Genomic DNA, 25,178 nt, shown 5'->3' with positions numbered 1-25,178 from the left:
TTCTTTTTCCTTTTGAATATCTCAATATATTTGTAAAGTTAACGTTAGACCATTGAAACAACTAACCATGAGTTTTTGAAATAATTCCTGTTTGTATATTACTGGATTCATTTAAAAATTTGTTAACTCCTTCTTTCTTTTGTGTTTAATTTTCTCATATATTACATCCTGATTGCAGTTCAGTTGCCTCTCCCTACCGTCTCCCCCAGATTTTATCTTTTTTAAATTTTTTATTTTTGGCTTTTTGATACTGGGTTTCTCTGTGTAACCCTGGCAGTACTGGAGCCTGCTCTGTAGACCAGGCTTAAGGTGTGCAACTACCACCTGGCCTCTTTTGTGTTTATAAAAGACCTTGGTTTGGTTTGTAGAGATTTGTTGTTGTTGTTGTTGTTGTTGTAATTTTTTAAGAGTGTGTGTGTGTGTGTGTGTGTGTGTGTGTGTGTGTGTGTGTGTCTAAGCAGAGTCCAGAAAAAGGCTGTCAGATGACCTCCTTTGTCAGTTTATATCTATTCGTTTGAGGCAGGGTCTGTTCCTCTGAACCTGTGGCTCACTTGAGAAGGCAGCAAGCCTCAGCAAAACCCCTGCTTATTACTTTGCTCCATGGGTGCTAGGTTTTAAATGCTAGTCCTCATGATGTCAGACCAGGTACTTAGCTACTGAGCCATCCCCCCAGCCCTATTCTTTATTTCTGTATCAGGTTAGTACAGGTCTTATTTTCTTTCTGGAAATGTTTGTGAAGAATTCAAATCCCTCTCCCCACTTTTTTTTTAAACAGGAAAGTTGGAGTTTAGAAAAGATTATAGTGTTGGAGATTAAACCTAGACCCTTGCTCATGTTAGACAGCTGCTTTACCACCCAACCACCTCTCCAGCCCATGAGAAGGATTTAATTTAGGGTTAAGAATAGGCATTGAGAAGGAGAGCATGCTTGTGTATGAATACACATCTAATCTTGAATCTCTTTGTTTTCTTGTTCTTCCTTGTATTATATGGTTATTTACATTGAACTATAAGATACAAAATTTCCATTGTGGGATTTTTCTATTTAATTTCCAAATATTTACTTAAATTTCCAGGGCTGTGATTTAACTTTGTTATGTTCCAAGAACATAATTCTATGTCATAATTTTTTGAACTTAAAAAAAAAAAGATTTATCTATTGTATATACAGTGCTCTGCCTGCATGTAGACCTGCACACCAGAAGAGGGCATTAGATCATATCATAAATGGTTGTGAGCCACCATGTGGTTGCTGGGAATTGAACTTAGGACCTTTGAAAGAGCAGTCAGTGCTCTTAACCTCTGATTCATCTCTCCAGCCATGAACTTTTTGACATTTATGAGAAGGCATAGAAGATGGACTGTGTTGCTTAATGTTTTAATGTGTGCTAAGAAGAATGTGTTTGAGTAGAAATTTCTACATGTCATAATTAGGTCAAATTATTTGAATGTTTTTTTTTTTAACACTTCAAGCATACATCCTGACATCCTGATTGATCTAGTAATTAAATATAACAAATGGGTATGTTTCTCTTTCACTTTTTGATTCATGTATTTTGAAGCTCTATTATTGGATGCATATGTTTTATGCCTTTTATGAGGAATTTGTTCTTTTGCCATAAAATGTCCTTTTTATCTCTGTAATAGGGCATAAAATAGTTACAGAAATACTTTGTGTAGTTCTTGACAGAAAGCCTGTTATTCTTATTTTTATATGCAACTTTAACATTTTCTTTGGCTGTTTGTAAGACTTTTGTTTTAAAAGATGTATTTATTTTTATTTTATGTGTATGAGTGTTTACCTGTGGGTATGCGAGTCTATTGCTTGTGTGCCTGATACTGACGGTGTCCAGAAGAGGACACTAGATCCCCTGGAACTGAGTTAGGCCCACACCTATAATCCCAGATCTCAGAATCCTGCGGCAGGACGATTGCTATGAATTTGAGGTCAGCTTGAAATACATAGTAAATTTTAAGCATACCTAGGCTACACAGTGAGATCCTGTCACAAAAGGGTTGGAGGACCTATCTACTGGCTTTTAGTAATTTGATTATGTTATTATATCTTGGTTTTTCTTTGAGATGATTTTGCTTAGCTTTTTGTTTTGGTTTAATTAAATGTAGACAAGTTTGGCTACGATTTCTTAGATACTCCATTTATCCTAATATTTTCATTGTAATTTCAAATGGTAATATATTTGAACTGTCTTCATTGCCACTGATACCACTGCTCATCTCAGTTTTCTTTCTGTGATTTATTTGAGTGGCAGATATTCTAAGATCACTGTTTCCTCCCCAGCCCCACCCCCAGTAGTACATAATCTAACCATCATCCAAAATAGTTTTAGAAGTTACTAGTATAGTTATTTTTCTTCAATGTTTTACTTGTGTTTCTCCTATTTTTCTTATTTCCTTTTATCTTTCTTTTCTTATCTGTATGCATGTGTATGCTCATGTGTGTGCCTACGTATATAATGTGTGTAGCAGCCATTGGTCAATCTTGGGTGTCATTTCTTATGGGCCACTCATTGACTTTGATTTTCATTGGGCGCCGTGGCTCACTCATTAGGCTAGACTGACTGTTCGCCAAACTTATTTCTGCCTCCTCAGTGCTGGGATTACTAATGTGAGCACCATGCCTGGTCCTTTACTTGGGTGTTGGGGATCAAGTTGAGGTCCTCATGCTTAAAAAAGAAGTGCTTTACCAACTCCTGAGTCCATACTTTTTGCGCATACTAAATTTGTCTATAGTCATCTTTAAAAAATTTGTGTAGGGGGGCTGGGGCCTATATATGATTATATTTGTGAGTAGATTTGTCCTTGTGTGTGCATGTTTAGAGACCAAAAGTTGGCATCAGTAGTCCTCTTCTGTTGTTCTCTGCCTTATTTTTTAAGGTAGTGTCTCTTTGAACCTGGCGCTTGCTATTCTGACTAGACTGACTGGCTAGCAAGCCCCTGACTCCTACTTGCTATTGCTTCCTCAGCACTGAGGTCACAGATGTGTGCTGCCATGCCCAGCTTTTACCTAAGTGTTGTGGATCTGAACTTACACAGCAAGCACTGTGCCCACAAAGCCACCTCTCCGCTCCCTTAATTGTTGTTATAACGTTGTCTGTTTATCTTTCTAAGTTCATGGCTTCTAGGTCTCCATATTGATTGACTGTTCTTATGTTTTCTTGCTGCTTTTTATTTTCCATATTTTGTTCGGATGCTGGATATTAATGGTTTTACATTTTGGGTGAAGGATTATGATATCAGCTGAATCAGATGTTTTTAAGCATTTACAGTGTTTAATTCCATAAAATAACAAAACTGGGTTAAGCAAAAGGAATCAAAAGCCTGGAAAGGGATCCATGCATATATAGACATTATAATGGCAGGGTAAAGAATTATTCAGTAACTAATAATAAAAGATGATCTGTCACAAAAAGAAGTACCTTATTTTCTGATTTCCCATAATGTAAAAAACAAAGCCTGATTGTGCGTTTTCAAACAGAATGCAAAACTATAAAACAGCTAGAAGTTTTTGTAGGAGAATATGGTGATAACTTTTGGATAGTAAACCTTTCATATATTTCCTCTCACCCCCCTCTTCCCCATAGTTAGTCTTGTAAAAAATTAGGTCAAGTACTTTAGCACTGAATTATATCCCTGGTTCCTTTTACCTTCTTATTTCTTATTTGCCTTTCTTATTTTCAGGCATTGTTTTACTAAGTTGCCTATGCTGCTCTTAAACTCACTCCGTAGTCCATATAGATACTGAACTTGTGTGATCTTTGTGCCTCAGGCTCCTGAGTAGCCCTGTACTACAAAGCCCAGCTGTAGACAAAGGTTTCTTCAAAGGAAATTAAAGCTGTCAATATAAAAAATTAATAAACTTTGCAAACTTTCGTTTTTGATTACTATATATTAAGTCTAATAGGTTTCAGTATATTTTCATATGTGTATATAGTATATTGTAATAATTTCCACTTCCATACCCTGTATTGTCCCCTTCTACTCCTGCTGATTTCTTCTTAGTTTGTCTCTCTTCTACTTTCTTCTTCTTCTTCTTCTTCTTTTTTTTTTTTTTTTTTTTTTCTCCTTTTGGTGACCCAGTGAGTTTCACTAGGTTTGCTTATAGGACTATGGATGAGAAGTTTATTTACAGGAGCATGGGGACCTTACCTCTCCAGCAACCATAACTGCCAATATCCCCTCAGGGAGGGGTAGAGCCACACGAGCCCCTTCCCCCTCGTTATTATTTACTGCTTATTAATCCTTAGGGAGGGATGGAGCCTTATGAATCCTACCCTACATGGTAGGTTGTGCAGTGACCACGGCTGCTGTGGATTCGAGAGTATAATGGCTATGCGATGTCTAGAAGATAGCGCTCCACAGCACTCCATCACACTCTCCAACCTTAACATTCTTTCCCCTTCCTCTTCAGGGTGTTCTCTGAGACTTGGGATGGGTGGTATAGATGTATCTATGACTGAAGATATACAGTCATTTATCCGAGCACTATGATCTATTTAGAGTCTTAGCAGTTGCCACTGCCCATTGCGCAAAGCAGCCATTCTGACCAAAACTGACAGCAGCATTGATCTATAATCATTTGGGAAGCAATTTGGTTAAACAAATCTTGTTTTAGATTACTAAAAATATACAGTCAAACTAAAGTGGAGAGGATATTTTTAATACATTTAGCAGACAAAAGGGACAGGCCCAAAGATTCCGAGCACTTCTGTCTATCGTGGACAATCCAGTGTAAGGAAAAGAGAGTTGAAAAAGCACCTCATAAGAGAAATCTAAATATTTACAAGGCACTCAAAGAGATGCTTAGCCTATTATTAATCTAGGAAATACCACAAAAAAGTTCTGTGACTACTCCAGAAGACTGACTCATTTAAGTGATTGCTAATACATGTTTTGGAGAGTATTCTTAGTTATGGAAATTCATTAAATACTGAGGTACTATCTTACTATGAAAATAATCAGGAAAATGGTCTCCTTTTGTGGTAAAGGAGGGACTGCTTATTGAGAAAGGCACTGATGTCTTAGGAATGTTGATGCTCTTAATTAGTAATTATAGACACCACAGTTTATACTAAATCCTTGAGCTATATACTTTTGTTTCCTGTCTGTGTGTTTTTGTTATAATTAATGATAAAATATGAAAACATCATACTTTGTTTAAAGACATTATATTAAAAACTTAATATATACCAATGTTAGGTTCCATTATATGCCCACCATATGAGTTATTTTCACTGACAAAATGCCAGACAAAAGCACTCTAAGGGAGGATAGATCTACTCTGGCTTATGGTTTTAGGGGACACAGTCCATCATGATGATGTAAGACCAGGTGGCTGGACTGGCTTTTCCTGTGTCAGTAGCGTGAGACAGCATCCAGAAGTAGACCAGGACCAGAGCTCTGCTGTAAACTTTCAAATACCCACTTCTGTAGTGCCGTTTTCTCACCATCCAGCCTAATCCTTAAAGGTTCCATACATAGGCCCTCAGATATTTCCACCGCTGGAAAACAAAGCCTATGAGAGGCATTTTACACCCAAACTGTAATATCTACTTGTATTATTATATTCTTTGAAATACTTTTAAAAAGACATCTTCTGGTTTTGAGTATAATACTATGCATTCACACACAGGTTTCACCGGGATGATGCAAAGCTAAAACGTTATAGTATTTCAATCATAATGTAAATATCTCATTTATTTTTTATTTGAATCATGAGAGTCTTCTTAGAAATGATCATTTATCTTTAGGTAGAATTTAATTTTTACAAAAAAAATTTTTTTTTAGAAATTATGCTTTTCTGAAAAGTATTTGGGATGGACATAAGTATCTGCATTAACAAATGAGAATTACTTTTAAGAGCAAATTGGTGGTAAGGATGAGAATTTTCCTTTCTGAACTTTGCGTATGTCTATTCTGTTTCTCCTGTATGTCCCACACAAAGATTGCACACTGCTCTTTGTTGGGTGTAATATGGGAATGAAAAGCTATGTGTAAATGTGCTTTAGTTTAAGGGCAATTTACATGTTCTGTTCCCTAATAATCTGAATAGCATTTTGCTTTTTTGAATGTACCTTAAAGTTTCTCATGGTTATCCTCAGTTCTCATACTTTCCTTTAAGAGTTTTAAGTATGTTCTTGTGTTACTTTGTAATTAGGATGATAAAAGAAGTGAAGAGAGTCATTAGCAGCCATTGACTGTTCATTGGTATTTCTAGAAATTGTTTTGTAGCCTATTCTGATAAAATATTTAAATTCACACCTTTTTAGTCATGATTAATAATTTATGAATTTTAAATAACTATGTTCTGTTTTATGGAAGCATAAGTAAAATCTTTGAGTGCATTATAGAGTTAAGAGGAATGATTATTGACATAAATTTCCAACTTGTCTAGCAAATTTAAGATGCTTCACTAGCCAGTACTTAGGACCAATACATTTTTAGGGATTGGGGCGCTATATTATCTATTATTTTAAAATGATGTGTTATTTCTTTAACATATTTCTTTAGAGACCATTAATATTATACCTTTAAGCTTCTGCAACTTTTCAGCATTCATCTTTGATGCTATATTTTAACCAATAAAGATGTTTTTGTCACCTAGCCAAACCTGTATTTTATTTTGATACAGTGACTCTTTAACCTAAAACTTAAGAAATAAATACCTTATAAAAAGTGATATTTTGATATTTTTATTTTAGGCAAAGGGACCAAGACTGATCACTTCCTTTGTTCCGATTTTTCTAACAGATAGCTGGTTTGGAGAAGTCACAGCTAGGTCATAGACCTAGCACAGGCTCTCCTGATTACAGGTGGATACTGCCCTTTGTGGTGTCCAGGGCTCGGAGTCAAGGATAAATTAGTTTGGTCCTCCTTAGAATCATTTTTGTGTGCCTGATATATTCAGCGTTGTTTTACGGTGGCCTTGAGTCATCATGATTTCTTTCATAGTGTTTGAATTGTTTTGCAGAGCAGAATATTTTATGAGGATCGCCCCCCACAATCATCACTAATGAGAAAGCATCCTCCTTTCAATGTTTCCTATAGCTTTTTAAAATTGATCTTATTTCTTGAATCTATAGTATTTTTAATTAAGAAATTTGTTATAAAATTAAATGTGTTTGCAGGATGTGCCTTATCTTTTTCTTTTCCTTTGTTTCTTTTTTTGGTGAAAGTGACGTAAAGGTCATTACTTTTCAAGCATAGGAATTATATTAAATATATAGTTTGGTGTTTTCCTTGTGTTACGAAGTGCGGGTTGATAGTGTCACTGTATTCATACAACAAACTTTATTTTCAGTGAGTAATTGCTCTTAAAGTAATTTACAGTAGGATGGAATATTTACTTATTCTTAAACAACTTACTATAGTCTTATTTAGAACATGAATTTCTGCCTAGATTTAATGGTAAGAAGTAGTAAAAACACCTTTTATTAAATGGAATTGAAACACAGTTCTTTAAAAGCAAAGAAGCATTGGTTTTGTTATTTTGTTATATTACAATATAAGTGTATTTGAGTATATTGTGTATTTTTTTTATAAGAGACTATGGAACATCTTCCCCCTTCCCCCTTTTCTTAGCGAAATATAGTTGTGTTTCTTTGTGTAGAAGTTGGGATTAAAATGATTTGGTATTGTTTGGTGCTAAATATCAAAGTAGACTGTTTCTCCCTTTCAGGTTTGTAGTGCAGCTTTTTTTTTTTTAAACTTTGCAGATGGTACAAAAGCATATACAGTTACTATTTTTTCACTTTTTATATAATATTAAGTAAATTACATGATATTCTCAGTACTTTATTGTAAAATAGGCTTTGTGTTAGTTCACGTTTTGCTTTGTTGCAGGCAAATGTAAATGTTCTTGGTATTTTAAGCTAGGCTAGGCTAGGCTGTACTATGGTCGTCAGCAGGCTACATGTATCGCCTACATGTTTTACTTATACTGTTTTCAATTAATGATAGGCTTACCAGGATCTAGCCCTTTGTAAGTTGAGGAGTGTTTGTGTTTAGAGAGTCTAGTGTTTGTTGTACTTAGTTGCAGTAAGTTTTTCTAGTGCTAATAAGTTACTTTGGAACACATTAATAAAAGAAGAAATGGGACATTAGCTAATAGTGATGGCCATGCCCCCAATCTCAGTGAGGCTCAGGGATCAGCCTCAGTTTTATAGAAAGCCTGGCACTGCTCAAAACAAACAGTGGGTCTCCTCTGTACTTGTGGGAAGCCAGCTTTGACACAGTGTTAAACTGAGGTGGGACATAGAGTCAAAGAAGCCAAAGAAGCAAAGGGTGATTGCTTCTGGCTTCTCTGGGCCAGCACTGTTGGTGACTGGCGAAAATATCTAAACTCTCTTAATGCTTAGGGGCTTTGTAACTGGTTACTCAGGACCAGGGGCTGCTAGCTTCTGGTGAGAAACTCTGAATTTACTTTAACTCTTTAATAGCTCTTGAGCTGCCGGCTCTGGTGACTGTTTCTGTTTCTGCCCATAGCAGCAAAAACGCTAAAACTCTCTTTACGTCTTTACCTGTCAGAGCTGATAGCTTTTGACTCTTGTCTCTGCTGATGGCAGAGAGAAACTCAAAGGGATGGAGATATATATATATGATTATATGTGGAAGATTATATATAATCATTTATATAAGATTATATAAAAGCAGCAGAGCAACAGCAATAGCCTATAACCTTTGTGGGGAGTCTTTGTACAACACTGACTGTTGACTCAAGAGGGCTTTTCATACCTTCTGCTGGGGTTTTTGTTAGTATTTGGCTCTTGGGGTGAACATTGTCAGCCTATATGGGGAAATTTCATTTAAGCTATGTATTATCTGATTTACATGTATTATAAGTGGTTTTCGGTAAATGCCTAATTTAGTAGGTAAATAGCATGATTCCTTATGACTTTTTCTGAGTTTACCTTCTTTCTTTCTATATTTTTTAAAATTTTATTAATTTATTCAGATTACAACTCAGTTGTTATCCCATTACTTGTATCTTCCCGTTCCTTCTTCCCTTCCGCTTTTACCCTATTCCCCTCCCCTAGGTCTATGACCGAGGGGGACCTCCTCCCCCACTATATGGTCATAGGCTATCAAATCTCATCTTGGTATCCTGCATATTCTTTCTCTGAGTGCCATCAGACCTCCCCACCAAGGGGAAGTGGTCAAATATGGGGCACCAGAGTTCATGCCAGAGTCAGTCCTTGCTCTCCACATAACTGTGGAGAATGTCCTGTCCGTTGGGTAGATCAGAGTAGGGGTTTGATGTTTACTATTGTATTGTCCTTGGTTAGTGCTTCTTTCTGTATTTATCTCTCACCTCCCTACCCTTTCCTTAAATAGAAACCCATTTTCCCCCATTTACCACATCAGATTACTTGTATCCTACTTGTATCCCCTCATTCTTGCCCTCCTCACCCCCAGTGGTCCATTGTATTCACATCTGAAATTTTGAATATTTGGCGTTAGGGCCTCAGATGAGAAAGAACATGTATATTTGTCTTTCTGTGTCTGTATTATCTCATTCAATATGATCTTTTCTGGTTCCATCAATTTACCTGCAAAGTTCATCATTTCCTTTTTATTTAAAAAAAAAACCTGCTAAATAGTATTCATTAGTGTATATATGTGCCACAGTCATTTTCCATTTCCTAGCTATTGTGAATAGAACAACTGTGAACATAGCTGGGCAAGTATCTGTGGAGTAGGAACTCAAGTCCTTTGGGCATATGCCAAGGAGTGGTTTGGATGGGAAATATGGTAGATTTCTTTGTGACTTTTTGAGAGGTCTCCACAGGCTGTAAAGTGTGCAATCCCACCAACAGTCAGTGAGGGTTCCTTAGCCCCCATACCTCCTTCAGCATTGGTTGTCCTTGTTTTCTTGATCTTTGCCATTCTGACTGGGGTAAGATGGCATGTCAAATCTGTTTCATTGGCATTTACCTAACTGCCAGGAACAATAAACTTTTCCCCCCCCAGATAGTTCTTCTTTTGAGAACTCTGTTTAAATCCAAGGCCCATGTTTTGAATGAGTTGTTTGTTTTTATTCTGGATGTTAATCCTCTGTCAGATGTATAGCTAGCCAACATTTCCATTCTGAGGCTTCCTCCTTATTTGATTTTTTTTTCTTTTCTTTTCTTTTTTTTTTTAGTTTTCTGATGTTCAATTTGTTGGGCTTAATTCTTGGGAGTTCTTATTTAGAAAGTCCTTTCACACACCTACACCTTGTAGGGTACTGCCAGTGTTTTTCTTCCAGCAGTTATGGTGTCTTACATTTCAGGTTTCACATTTAGGTCTTTGATCCCTTTGGAGTTAGTGGGGTTTTTTTTTGTTGTTGTTGTTGGTTTTGTTTTTGTTTTCCTGAGTGTATTTGTGTAGGTTGGCTGCCATAGTCTTTTAGGAATGAATTGGTACAGACTCTTCTGGCTTTCAAAATTCCCATTGAGAAAATAGATGCTATTCTGATGAGTTTTTCTTTATATGTAACTTGTATTTATTTTTTCTTGAAGGTTTCAGTACTTTCCCTTTGTTCTGTATACATAGTGTTTTAACTATGAGATGCCTTTTCTGGTCTGGTTTGGTGGTATTCTTTGTGCTCCTTGTATCTGTATGGATATATCTTCCTTAGCTTGGGGGAAGTTTTCTTGTTGAAGATCTGGTATATGCCATTGACTTGGGATTATTCTCATCTGTCCTATGATTTGAAGCTTTGTTTATTTTTAAATGATGTCCCGCATTTCCTGTATGGTCCTTTATTTTGGTGTGTGTGTGTGTGTGGTTTTGGGTTTTCAATTCCTTCTTCATTTTAGCTTGAATCCTCTTTAATACTTCTCTTTATTCTGTATTGCCTGTATCATTTCCATTATTTTTATGGTTTGTTTTGTCTTGGCATCATTCAAGCATTTATTCTCTCATCTGTTTCTCTTTTAAGTTCATTAAGCTGCCTCTTTTAGTCTTTAAACTCATTCAGTTCTTTGATGAATTTTATGATCTTTAAATTCTGTGTCTTGGGGTCCATCTAGGTAAATCTCATTGGCAAACATTTTTGTGGGCGTGGTGAGATTGGGACTGCAATATGACCTTGAGCTTTCATATTGTGTATATATTTGTGATAAGATCTAGGTATGTGGGCATCATTAGTTAATTTTGTGTTTGATATGGGCAAAGTAAGTTGTGGCAGAAGAGAGGATGTGTGGGTTGGGTTGGACCTACAGATTGGATGTCTGGCTTAGGTGGAATGTAGTCCAGTGAACACAGGGGATTGGTCTGATGTGTAAGTATAGGAGGACTAGATCACCCTGCTAGATCCCAGAGAGGCCCGTGTGTGTGTGTGTGTGTGTGTGTGTGTGTGTGTGTGTGTGTGTGTGTGTGTGTGAGAGAGAGAGAGAGAGAGAGAGAGAGAGAGAGAGAGAGAGAGAGGGAGAGGGAGAGAGAGAGAGAGAGAGAGAGAGAGAGAGAGGTGGGGTGGGAGATGGGGAAAGAGAATGTGTGTGTGCCCATGGAGGTAGAGGCCAAAAGAGGGCATTAGAACCTCTGGTTCTAAGCTACAGGTGGCGATAAGCTCCTTGATGTGGCTGCTGGAAGCTCAGTCAGGTCCATTGGAAGAGAAGCAGGCACTCTTAAGCACGGAACTCACTCTCCATTCCCAGGCTTCTGAACTTCTGTTAGAATGCTGCTTAATTTTGGGCTCCTGTATTTGGTATTTGTGACTTTGAATAGAAATTTGTTGCCTGTGCTATAGTTTCATATGTCAGTTTTACAAGAAGTTATGAGAATTAAGAAATGATGTTTTTATATGAACATAGAAAGGCCTGAAAAAAGACTTTTTAGTCATTTACCATGCCAGGTCTTTTACAAAGCCAGGTGTGGTGGCTTATACTTAGAATTCCAGCACTCAGGAAGCTCAAGCAAAATCATTGTGAATTTGAGGCCAACGGGGCTCCATAGCAAGGCTGTTGTCTCAAAAGAAAAATGCTCTTAACCACTTATTTCCTTAGCAAAATTCCTTCAAATAGTGGGCATAATTATTCTTAATATATTTTACTTATCTATAATCAGTATTACTGCCACATTATTCTTAGCATGGATGCTGATTCTGTGATATGTCTTAACTTAAGAGAGTAGATCTGAGTTGAGAATATTTTTAATTTTTAATACAATTCCTAAATTTCAAAGACACAGAAAATTTTCACTTGTCAGAAAGTTTCAAGTAATGTTTCTTTGTGTTGCCTGATTACAGTTTTAAGACTTGAGATTTAATTAGGAAGGTTCTTCCTCCTACCTCGGGAAAGGTACAGTATTTTTTTTTTTTTAAAGATTTTATTTATTTATTATCTATACAGTATTCTGCCCCCATGTGTGCCTGTAGGCCAGAAGAGGGCACCAGATCTCCAGATCTCATTATAGATGGTTATGAGCCACCATGTGGTTGCTGGGAATTTGAACTCAGGACGTTTGGAAGAACAGACAATGCCCTTAACTTCTGAGCCATCTGTCTAGCCCACAGTATTTACTTTTTATGAAGAATGTTTCTTAAAAGTAGGTTAAAAATGTGGTCCTTTTTTTGGTTTTGGTTTTGGTTTTGGTTTTTGAGACAGGGTTTCTCTGTGTAGCCTTGGCATCCTGGACTAGCTTCGTAGACCAGAGTGGCCTCTGCCTCCCGAGTGCTGGGATTACAGGCATGCACCGCTGCTCCTGGCTTTAAATGTTGTCTTTTTAATTAAATCTTTAGCTAAAGAAATGTGTCATTTGATCCAAAAGAGTTAGTAGTTGTTAATCTTTAGTTAGCATCAATGAAATTGGCTTCCTGCCATTATTTTAAGGTCATATATTTACATTTTTGTTTTAGTATTTGTATGTTTTGATTCATGTTTCTGTATATTTACACTGAGAATGTTTTCATCATCGCACACCTAAATCTTATATCTATTAAATGATAAGTCCTCCCTCGTCCCTCCAGTACCTGGTAATTATGATCCTACCTTCTGTCACTGTATATGACAAGTTCTTCTGTGACTAACTTAGTCTCCTTAGCATCAAATCTTTAGTGTTTTCTCTGTATTATAATTTGACAGGATGTCTAAGTTTTCAAAAGTTTTAAAGGACAAATAATTTTGTGTATGTGTGTGCATTTGTGTGCAGTATATTATATTTTATTTATCCATTCAGTTATTCATGAACATTATATTGTTATTCCATTGTTTTAAAATTATTTGTTCATTTATTTGAAAAGGAGAGGGGGGAGAGGGAAAGAGGGAGATGGAAGGAGACACATAGAGAAGGGGGAGGGATGGAGGGAGAGTGAGGGGAAGAAAGAAAGAGACAGACAGGCAGGTAGGCAGGTAGGCAGACAGATGGTAGGTTTGCATATGTCACACTGAGTGCATGGAAACCCAAAGAACACAGCAGTCATTCCTTACCTTCTAGGGAGGAAGTGGGGCAGACAGACAGACTGACTGACTGTGGGTTTGCACCTGCTACATTGAGTACATGGATGTCTAAAGACAATGAGTTGTAGTCACTTCTCACCTCCTACCATGTGGTTACCAGGAATCAAACTCAGATACTTGGGGTTGGTGGCAAGCACTTTTACTCACTGAGCCATCTTTCTGGCTCTCTTTCTTTTAACTAACTATTGTAAATAGTACTCCCGTGAATGTTGATGTGCATATCTCAGTGTATACTTTAAATTCTTTAATTTATGTATCTAGAAGTTAAAACTGTTGGATCAAAAAGGCATTTGTTGTACTTTTTTCCCCACAGTCTCAGTTATATAGCCATTCTAATATTCCTTTTTATATTTTAAAAAGTAATAGTGATTTTGGGTTGGCAAGATGGCTGGGTAAAAACACTTTGTACCAAGCCTAACTTGGTTCCTAAGTGAGCCACGTGATGACTCTTCATCCTCAATCCCATGACATGTGCCCCCCCCCCCCACTTGGAACAATAAAATGTAAGTTGTCATCTGAATGTGTGTAGAGAGGGTTTCTATTATGATTTTAATTCACATTTGCTTAATAATTAGTGAAGTTGAGCCCTTTCTCATGTGTTTATTGGCAGTTTATCCATCTTTTACGAACTACATGTCTGTGGTCTCACATACCCCCTTTGAGACAGTATCTCATTCTGTAGTCAAAGATGGCCTGGAACCCAGAAATGTTGAACTTGTAGTGTTCTTTCTGTCTTTTCATGTACGAGCTACTACTCTTGGTTTTTCCTTTGCCCATAGTTGATTGACTCCTTTTACCATGTAGTTCTAGGGACTGCATTTCAGGTCATCAGGCTTGGTAGCAAGTGTCTGTCTACTGACACATCTTGCTTGTCTTATCTTTTGCTTTTTTTTTTTTTTTAAGTTTTTCTAGACAGTTTCTCTGTTATCTTGGCAGTCCTAGACTCACTTTATAGACCAGGTTGGCCTTGAACTCACAGCGATCCACCTGCCTCTACCTCCCAAGTGCTGGGATTAAAGGTGTGTGCCACACACCTGGAAAAATAACATTTTTTTATTTTTTGGTTTTACAGATAGGGGTTCTCTGGTGTCCTGGCTGTCTGGACTTGCTGTGTAGACCAGCCTAGTCTTGAACTCAGAGATCTGCCTGCCTCTGCCTCCTGAGTGCTGGGATTAAAGGTGGGCCATTTTTAAGTTGGGGTCTTTTTGCTGTTGGGTTTTAGAAATTCTTCATATATTTTGGATATTATTCCCATGTTATTTATATAGTTACTATCTTCCTTTCCTTAAGTTGCTCTTTTATTCTGCTAGTGGTGTCCATTGAAATATATTTATTTATTTTGTATATGTGGGTACGGTGTGCATGCATGTATGTGTGTTCACATTTGTGTGGGTGCATATGTGTGCATGTGTAGTACATATGGATGTCTGAGGTTATTTAACATTCAGTGTCTTCTTTGGTCATTCTTTTTCTGTATTGAGGCAGGATCTGTTGCTGAATCCAGAGCATCAGCCATGCACTGACTCTAGGCAGCTGTCATGTCCACCTAACGTTGGGTAGGCTTTAAGGATACAGACTCTTGATTCTTGTGGTTGTGTAGCAAGCGAGCAATTTTTCTAGGCTCCATGTTTTAAATTTCAGTGAAATCTAGTTCATTGTTCTTTAGTTTGCTGTGGTTTTGGTGCTGTGACTAAGAAATCACAGTCATATCCAATTTCTTGAAGCCTTTTGTATTTTCTTCTAAGAGTTTTACAGTTTCAGTAGTTGGGTTTAGATTTCACTTTCAGATTCATTTTGACTTGATGTTTGTATGTGGCACTAGTTAAACATGCAGCTGCATTTTTCTAGGTGTCTAGTTTCTTGACAATTTGAAATAACATCCTTGCTGTTGTAATGATCTTGGTACTTTTATTTTAGAAACATCCATTTATGTATATTTCTGGGCAGTCTACCCTATTCCATTAGACTGTGTGTCTTCCTCTATATCTATGCAACATTATTTCAATTTGTGACTCTAGTACATTTTGAAATAATAAAAAATAAGTCCTCCAGTTTCATTCTTTTTCAAGACAGTCTTCAGTTTGGATTCTTTTGAGATTCAATGTAAATTTCAGATTGACTTTTTCAAATGCTACAAAAAATGAGGATTTTGATAGTATTGCATTGCATTGTATTTGTAGATTGTTTTGGGTAGTATTGATATCTTAATATATAAAGTTTTACAACCCATGAAAAATATTTTTGACTACTGTTTTTGTATTAGTCTTTTGTTTGTTTGATTAATATACCTTATTTTACATTAAGTGTATAGAACTGCAATAGATTTAGGTGTGTTGGTATAATATCCTAATACTTTTATTATAATAACATTTTTCTTAAGGAATAGGTTTTTCTACTTACAATACATGTCATCTGTGAACATAGATAATTCACTTCCCCTTTTCAGTTTGGAAACTTCATTTTTCTCTTGTCTAAATTGCTGTCTAGACCTTCCACTCGGGTGCAGGGAAAGAAGCGGCAGAGTATGAGCCTTTTCTTATTTCTGACATTACAGGAAAAGCCTTTAGTCTCTTACCATTGAATATGATATTAGCTGGGGATTCTATGTATGGTTTGTTACACATTTTTGTTATAAAATATATAACATTTTGTTATAAAGGTAGCATGTCAGGAAAAATGTTTTTATAGCTCTCATTCTTTAAAGTATGGATCTTTTACATGTTTGATTCTTAGTGTACACACACACACACACACGCACGCGCACACACATACATATATTTTGTAGTTAAATTTTTGTTAATTTCTGGCTTAACTTCTCTGATATCAGAGTATGTCCTTTCTTTGAAATTTGTTAAGACTTTATTATTTAGCATGTAATCACTTTTGGCAAATATTTTACATGTAATTATCAGGAAAGTGTTTCCTGCAGTCATAGATATAGTGTTCTGTGTGTCAGTGCAGTTGTTGACCTGGTTATGCCTCATTTATTCTGAACTGCTTGCTCCATGAGGTGCTGAGAGTGCTCTGCTAAAATCAGCTTACTAGAACTCATTCAGATAGGCCTTTGGGTGCTGGCTTTGTTTACATCAGACTTCTGTTTCTTACCTAGTTTATTTGGGAAAAGTCCATTTGAATAGATCAGTACAGTAGTAAAACTGTATGAGAAAAATATCCTCAATTCAGTGGGTAGAATATTAGACTCCCATGTAGACAGTTTGTTGCTGTAAAAGCTAGCCAGTGGCACACATTTTAACCTCAGCACTAGGAGGCAGAGACAGGCAGAGCTGTGTGCGTTCAAGGCTGGCCTGGTCTGGTCTACAGAGTGAGTTCCAGGGTAGCCAATGCTACACAGAGAAACCCTGTCTCAAAATACAAAAAACCCAATTAAAACAAAAAAAAAAAAGACATTGCCTGCCAAGTGCCTTTGTCTTGAGTGTGTTTCTAATTTCCTTTTCTCTTTAGCCCCTAGTTTTTCTTAAAGTTACAGGATGTATAAAAATATTGAAAAGTGCTTGGTTGTCAATGTGGAAAATGCCAGGGAGGAAGTTACTGTCCAGTTGTGTAGCAAGCATTTTATATCTTAACCATGATAATTCATTTCTATGAATGGGCACCTAAAAATTTTCAGTTAAACTTTAAAAGAGAAATGATTAAAGATGATGACTTAATATGCAACATAATTTTCTCACTTAAAAATAGCAAATAAACTCTTAACAGTTTGGCACAGAATATCTTTTTTAAGAACAGAGTTCTGGTTATATGTGATATAATAAGTAAGTATTATATCTTACTGGTAAAATGAACTTCAAAAAATGACATGGGACCCAATGCTCACATGGTGGGTGATAGTTTGTAACTCCAATTCCTGGGAATCCAATGCCTCTTCTAGCCTCTGGGGGCATCAGGCCCACAGATGATAGATGTACAGACAGGCATACATGCTGGTAAGATATATATATATATATATATATATACTTTAGATGCATTTATTTATTTGTTGGTGGTGGTAGTACTGCATATATGACTCTGTGTGTACATGTGCTATGATGTACATACAGAGGTCAGAGGTCAACTTCTAGTAGTCTCTTCTCTCCTTTCACTACATGGGTCCACAGATCGAACACAGGTGGACAGGCTTAATTACACTCAAGCACTTTTTCCTGCTGAGGCATTTCACTAGCCTTAAGAGAACATTTTTGTATATTGTCCAATGTCATAAATTGTCCAATGTCTTCATCCCTGTGTATGTGTCCTGCTTTGTAGTTTCCCATGATGAACTATGGTATAAAACTTTGTTGGTTTGTGTTTTACTCAGTATATCTTTTTCAAGTACAACCTCCGTAGTCCTCATAAAATGAGGTGTGTTTTTAAATAGAGTTCCATCACCTTTTTGTAAATTATTATATTTATTACATTTAATGCAAATACCCATATATTTGGATTAATTGTGTCACCTCCGTTTTCTTTCTGTTTGTATCCTCTTCTTTGCCTTCTTTTGAATTACTCTACTCACCTATTTACCTTCTTGCATCTCTTTAAGCTAGCTACCCATACTTTTTATCGTTTTTGCAGAGGTTTACCCTAGAGATTGTGACCTGTACTCTTGACTATTAAACTCTAAAGATTCCCCTGTTTTCTCATTAACACAATATTTGACTTTAGCACTTTAACTATTTGCTATCCTCCTGAAATACTAGTATCTTATGTATTTGAATATTTTAAATTCTACAAAGTATTACTGTTAACATTTTAGTTAATATATATGTAGAATTGTTTATTCTTTCCTGGACTAATTTTTTATGCCTATTCAAGTCATATCTGGTATCCTTTTTTTCCCCTTCTATTTGAAAAATTTCCTTTCAGTATATTCTGAAGGATACTGGTTTTTGTTCACCTAAAATTGTCTCTGTCTTGTCCTTCATTTTGCATATTTTTCTGAGGTACACAATTCTAGTTTGGCATTCTCCCTCCTACTTTGCAGCACTTTGCAACAAATCATCTAACTACATATTTTACGGCTGTTTTGGAAATGTTAAAAAAATATTTTTTTCCTGTCCTTTAAGCTCTTTCTGTGAGGGTTATACTGCTGGCCTTTGTCCTGTGGCCTCAGGGTGTTTATTATTGGGACTCCAGCTGTGGCTTGATATCATGGCAGTTTGGAAACTCCTTAGCTATCGTGTTTTAAAACAATTACTCCTCCCTGTTTTTCCTCCCATTTTTCTGTTCACATTTCTGTGTATTTCTGGATCCTTTTCCCACTTAATTTGTCATACCCTTTTCTAGGTTTCTCATTCTCATGTCATTTTTTTTTTTTAATTCAGTCTAGGTGTTTTCTTTGTGCCTGTGCTCCTGTTTGTTGACTTTATATTCATTTTTCAATTGTTATCAAACTATTTCATAAGTTTTTCTTTTCAACATTTTATTTATTTATTTATTTATTTATTTATTTATTTATTTTTGAGACAGGATTTCTCTGTGTACCTTTAGCTATCCTGGACTCATTTTGTAGACCAGACTGGCCTCAAACTTACAGAGATCTGCCTTCCTCTGCTTTCCTAAGTGCTGGGATTACAGGCATGCGCCACTGTGCTTGGCTATATTTCTATTAAATATGGGTCTTTCTACATCAATTAGTATAAAGAAAGTGCTCCATTGATCTGCCCACAGGGCTAGTCTCATGGTGGCAATTCTTCCGCTGAGGTCCACTCTTCCTGAGTAACTAGTTTGTGTCTGGTTGACAGAAAGTTATCAGCGCAGTTGCTGATAGTTGCAGATCAGCCTGGACCCCAAATCTTTGAGGGAATTTTGATAGAATGTTCTCTTTTATGTATATCGTCATATTCAGATGAACATTTTCTTACCTGTGCACATCTAAGTTGGGTATAGGTCAGATAAATGACATTTTCAATTCTGAATGGTACAAATTTATTTGCATGATAGCTTGATGCCTTTTCCCCCTAATGGATTCTAAACTTTGTGAGTTAGGAATCATATTATTTTTCGATCTCCCCATTTTTTCTCTTCTTGTCTCTTTCCCTCCATTTTTGTCCCCTGTCCTTCTCCCTCACTCTTGATTTCTTCTTTCTTTTTCTGCATTACTTGGGATTGAACCTTGGGCTAGGCAAGCATTGTGCCTCAGAGCCCTAGCTCTCTATAGAGCATTTTATCATAATGCTTGATTTGATGTTTAGGAGTACATTTGCTGTGAGTGGTTTTAGGAAGCTATCATTGTGAATGTGAAAAGATGAGCAAGCAGCGGTGCACTGGTGCTGGGAAGTGAAGAGCCCATTGCTTTCAAGCAGATTCACGTTTAATGAGCCTCTGAATTTGCACGATAAAGTTGACATTTTATAGGCTTGTATATGTAATAGTAAAGGTTCAGCCTTAATTTACACATTCATATTCACCCTCCATAGCTTATAATTTCTTTTTCCAAGTTGAATTGGTCTTGATTTCATCAAAAATGTGGTCTTCTTACTGAATCTTAATGAGGAGGTACTTATTCAGTGGCCAGAGGAATAGTATTTCACTTAAACATACAATAATATAAAGCTTATGCTGTAGTGTCTTTGTGGATTGTTGAATAGTATTAAAAACGTGGTTGTAGGGTAAATTGTAACCACTCATTGGTTATCTTTTGCGCGAAGGTCATCAGGAGTCATAAAGAGTGGAGTATATTGTTGACAGGTTTTGGAGTCTGACTTCCAGAAGTCTTACCCACCATTTGTCTCCTTACTGGGTGACCTTTGGCATGTTACTTTTTTTTTCCATGTGTCGGTATTCCTAATCACCATATTTACAAATGGAGATACTAAAGTCTAAGTAAAGAAATTCTAGATAAGAATGAATGGAGATTTTTCCATACTTAGAAAAATGCCTGGCATATAGAAAAATCTCAGTAACATTGGCTGTTGTTATTACATGCACTGGAAAACTTTGAACACTGTAACTGGTTAGAAATACAGCCATACAGAGATCCAGGGGAACTTTTAGAAGGTAAAATGAGTCCTGCTCACTCTTTATGTAACTAGAAACTCCAGCCTAAAGATGCTCAGCATGACAACATAAAAGCAGATTTGAAATTTGTATCACATTTAATGATTTACAAGTTGTACAGAATTGAAATCTTCTAATTTGTGTTTTCTTTTAGATTTTTAGGAAATTTTCAGCGGCAGCCTTGCACTAAAAGATTAAATAACAGAAGCTGTGTACAATGCATTAGGATATTGAAGAAAATTAGCTTTTGAATTAATTATTTGGAATATAAGGAAGAAAAAGTGACTGAAAATGGGGCGGAAGAAAATACAAATCACACGGATAATGGATGAGAGGAACCGACAGGTAATGAAATTTTTATTTAATTGGTCACCATATTTTTAAAACATACTGTAGAGTGGTCAAAGCTTTCTTAAATGGTTAAAGTTTTAGAATAAATGAAAAATATTAGATACAACATTGTCTCTTCCTATCACGTACTTTAAAGAAACTTTCAAATGTTTTCTTATGTGTGCAGTAGAGAAGTAACCCTTCCATTTTTACTTGTCGTATAGTTTCATACAAGTGCTTTAGCCTTTGACATGCAACTCACCTTTGCTGGTCGTTTGTAATTGTTGTCAGAGTATCATCTCTTAGACTAAAGACTGTGCAAGTTTGCAAGTTTTCTAGTCACTTAAATTTTGTGGCTAGCCAATAATAAGAACATAGTTTTCTAAAGCATATATGTCTCATATGCCGGCTTTAATTGATAAGTTTGCAGTACCAGTGTCAGTGTGAATTCTTTGAAATTCAGGATAATTTCAGTATGCTTCCAATCAATGAAGACTCCAATTGTTGTATTTAAACTAATTAGCAATCTGTCCCCAAAACTAGCTGCCCATTTCCCCAAGTGTCATTAGCATTATCATGCCTACCCATTTGTATACTTTCTATATGGAGTAGTTAGCATAAAACTCTATGACCCATAGGTCCAAATTTTTGATGTCTGTCATTTTAAGAAAAGTTGGCTGGCCCTTTGCTTTAGAGAAAAAACAAAAAATAAAAAAGACACAATTGTAGTAAGTTGCTCATTCCTCATGTTCAAAGCATATTCAGTTAGTGTTGGGAAGTTTGTCAGAGGTTTGAAGAACAGCTTCTGCAAACTCCGGATCAACACAGAACTAAAAATGTTCTTTTGTAAGGTAGGTATTGACATTTACCTGAATGCAGGTGAATAGCAGGGGAGAAGGGGCTGTTAGCGGGAGTTATCAGCTTAGTCCATGGCTTGAAGTAAGCCCTATCTCAACTCACAAAGACTGCTTAGCAAAAGGCTGCACAGTATGTATAGTATATTAGGATGGCTGATGGACTATCTATAGAACTGAGACAAAAACAAACTATCCATTGTTTTGTAGAATGAGTGCATCCTCTACCAATTGCTTCTAGAGAAAGTGCTAATATATCAAATTCTGTTTTCCTATTGGCTTATGTTATAAAATTAGAAATTGTTTTGAATATGAGAAAAGCTTATCTCATTTTGAGAAAAAAGGTAATTTAATATTCTACCCAATATTTTAGTACACGCATTAGATGTAAAGAACTCTTATATTCTCATTTTCATTCTCTCTTTCCTTCTCTCCTTCTCACTCCCTTCCTCTCTTCTTCTTCCCTCCCTTTCTCCCCTTCCTTCCTTCCTTCCTCTCTCCTTCTCATTCCCTCCCTCTCTCCCCCTTCCCCCTCCCTTTTTCCCTCTCATTCTCTCCCCACTCTCCCTCCTTCTCTCCCCTCCCCGATCCCCCACTTCTCATAGCCCTGGCTGTCCTGGAAATTGCTCTATAGACCGGCCTGGCCTTGAGCTCAGAGATCTGCCTGCCTCTGCCTCCCAAGTGCTGGTATTAAAGGCATGTACCACCACTGATAGGAAATATTACAGGATAATAAAAGAATGGAGCCTATAACTGAAGCTCCGTAACTGGAATTAGCTTATTCCTACTTTGGACTTGTTGCTACGTTGGTGTTTTTGCTAAGCTATCAAGGAGAGAAGATGTAATTGGGAAATTTGTTTTTTAGATTAGATTTGGTATAGGCTCATTCTTCATAAACTAAAATGATATCTTAATTTTACTTTTCAGAAAGTGAATTCTGAGTTACTTTTTTTCTTTCTTACTAAAAGGGAAAATATCTTCTAATTTACCCAAGTCAAGTATGTTTTTAAGGGACTAAATTCAATTCTAGAAAATCATTAAAATATATACTCTAGGAGATATAAATATATAGCATATAGAAATGGGATCAGATACTGGAGAATTTATGTAAGAGTCTGTAACTTATAATGGGATAATTTAGGAAAATAGAATAGGAAAGCTAATAGCAAGTAGAGTTTTGAATTGTAAGTATGAATTAACCGCTTAAAAAACTACACTTGTTTCCTGGTCTCCTGCCCCAAGGCAAGTCATTTAAACTCATCCTTGACACTACAGATTAAATATATGCCCATGTTCAGTGACATACGTAAATGTTTTCAGCAGTAGAGCCTTACTATCAGGTTGTGGAGAGCCTGGCAATAGCCTGTGGTATTTGAAGAAGAGGTCCAGGGGACCCCTTTGGCCAACTACTCAGCAAGATGTAGCCCATTCCTGGAATTAGAGTTTTTAGTGGCATAAGGTATCTAGTTGTGATACTGTTTCTGCCATTATATGGTGACTCCATTTACAGTAGTAGGTTTCATATGATTTTAAAAAAAACTTTAGTATTAGTTGCCCTTCCCATATTTTCCCCTTTTCTCTGCTTCTCCCCCGGCCCCCAGTCCTATTCTAGTATCCCTTTTATCTCTTCTTAACACTATATTCTATAATTTCTCCTTTCTTGGGAGGTCTCCTCCTCCACCCTGGTCCCTTATTCAAGGTCTTAACCTCTGTGGTTATCTGGCTTTGACAACACTTTTTAAAGTGTTTGTGCTTAATTTATATTCAGCTAGTAGTGTGACACAAGCTGCTTCGCATCTGCAGTAGTCCTAGGAGTTACCTTTTCCATTTGATCCATTCTAGTAGACTAGAAGTTTCAGTGATATCTGATGCAGTTGTTTGTCTTTTCATGTTATCAAAGTGTGTGTGTGTGTGTGTGTGTGTGTGTGTGTGTGTGTGTATGTATGTATGAGTTCATTAAGGTTATGTACCTGAGCATGGATGAGAGTTTGTTTACAGGACTATGGATATCTTACTAGTGGCTACATTACTGAAAAAAGATGTCTTTTACTCCCTCATCAACTGTTAACTGTGCTAACTGCTTATAAGTTGTCAGGGAACAGGGAGCTCCTCTCTCTTCAATGACAAGGTGTTGAGGAGCATATTCTTGTATAGATTTTGTGTAGGTAATCATAGCCACTGTGAGCTCAAGAGTCCAAGAACCATGTCATGTCTAGAAGGATTCTCTAGAGAAACAGAACTGATAGAAACACACACACACACACACACATGAAAAATCTATCACATGTATACCCAGTAGCTTGGGTTTTGGTTAATTTGAGGTGTAGTTACATTGACAACCAAGAATAGCCATTATACGCTCACACACATTTATTTATTTATTTATTTATTTATTTAAAGATTGAGGTACCCATCTCAATCTTTGTGTCTCAGATTTGTGAAATCAAGTGACTCTCCCACCTTAGTCTCCTCAGTACCTAAGCGTGAGGTACCACTCTCTGCTAGGCTTACTTTTTTGTTCTTTGCCTTACTGGTGATGCCCTTTATGTTGTATTTAAGAACTTTCATTTGCCAAAGGAAGTGAACAGAATTCTTGTAAAATATAAGGGTAATTTGGCTGTTACATGTCACTCCATTTAATCATGAGGGATGATGCAGCTGAATTGACTGCTAGACAAGTGTGTTCTCTCATCTCCCCTCTGGCTAGTGCCTGGTGAAGCCGATCATGTTAAGAGTGGAGGAGGACTGTTCTTTGGTCAAACACTTAGGAGTAACTGCACTCCCTGTTCAGACTTCCAAACAAGGGCTGAGATAGTTACACTGTGCTTTCTTCTAGAAATGTTTTGGTTTTATTTTATTTTTCATGTATTGGACTTATCCATTTCGAATTTATGTTTGAGTTGAAATGTAGGGGTCAGAGTATTATTTTCCCAACTGGATATTCAGTGACCCAGTATAATTTGTTGCATTTCTCTCCTGCCTGAGTTTGAGTCAAATAACAGTGCATTTGTGGATCTATTTCTGGATCCTATATTTTGTTCTATTTGATTATTTGTATATCCTTGCTCAATTCTACACTATTGCAATTACTATAATTTGCAATCTGGTAACATAGTTGGCTACCATTGTATTTCTGCAGAATAGCCTGGCTGTTCTTGCCTTTTCATTTCCAAATTAAACTGTCAAATCAGTGTTTACACAAAGGCAACCAATCAAGAATTGTCCTGGATTCAGGTGTTTCCCCCTGAATTTGTGCATCCATTTAGGAACACAGAAAACTTTATAATAATAGGTCTTATGACCGTTGAACAGATTTACTTTTCATTTTTAAATTAATTCTCCCCATAGGGTTTGATGCTTTTGAGTATGTTAATTTTAGACATTTTTTACTTGTTTACTTCTAGATACTTAATTTTTAAAAACAAAACATTAGTAATAGCAGAGAAAGAAAAGTTAAGAAAAATGTGGATGAAGCAACTAGCAGGTGACAGGTTTGGAGATAGAATGATGAGGCGGTTCCTTTTTATTTTAATTTTTTCCTT

General features: G+C 36.5%; 1 protein-coding gene across 1 annotated transcript in view; it reads left to right on the top strand.

The window, feature by feature from the left end:
- Positions 1 to 25,178, top strand: part of Mef2a (myocyte enhancer factor 2A) — a 110,711-nt gene that overhangs the window by 26,509 nt on the left and 59,024 nt on the right. The window contains 1 exon segment of the mRNA XM_051148703.1: positions 20,607 to 20,797. Within this exon segment, the coding sequence (XP_051004660.1) occupies positions 20,744 to 20,797 (54 nt within the window). The 5' untranslated portion in view covers positions 20,607 to 20,743.

This window comes from Acomys russatus, chromosome 7 (assembly GCF_903995435.1).
Source record: "Acomys russatus chromosome 7, mAcoRus1.1, whole genome shotgun sequence".
Lineage (NCBI taxonomy): Eukaryota > Metazoa > Chordata > Mammalia > Rodentia > Muridae > Acomys > Acomys russatus.
This window is presented reverse-complemented; position numbering and strand designations above follow the sequence as displayed.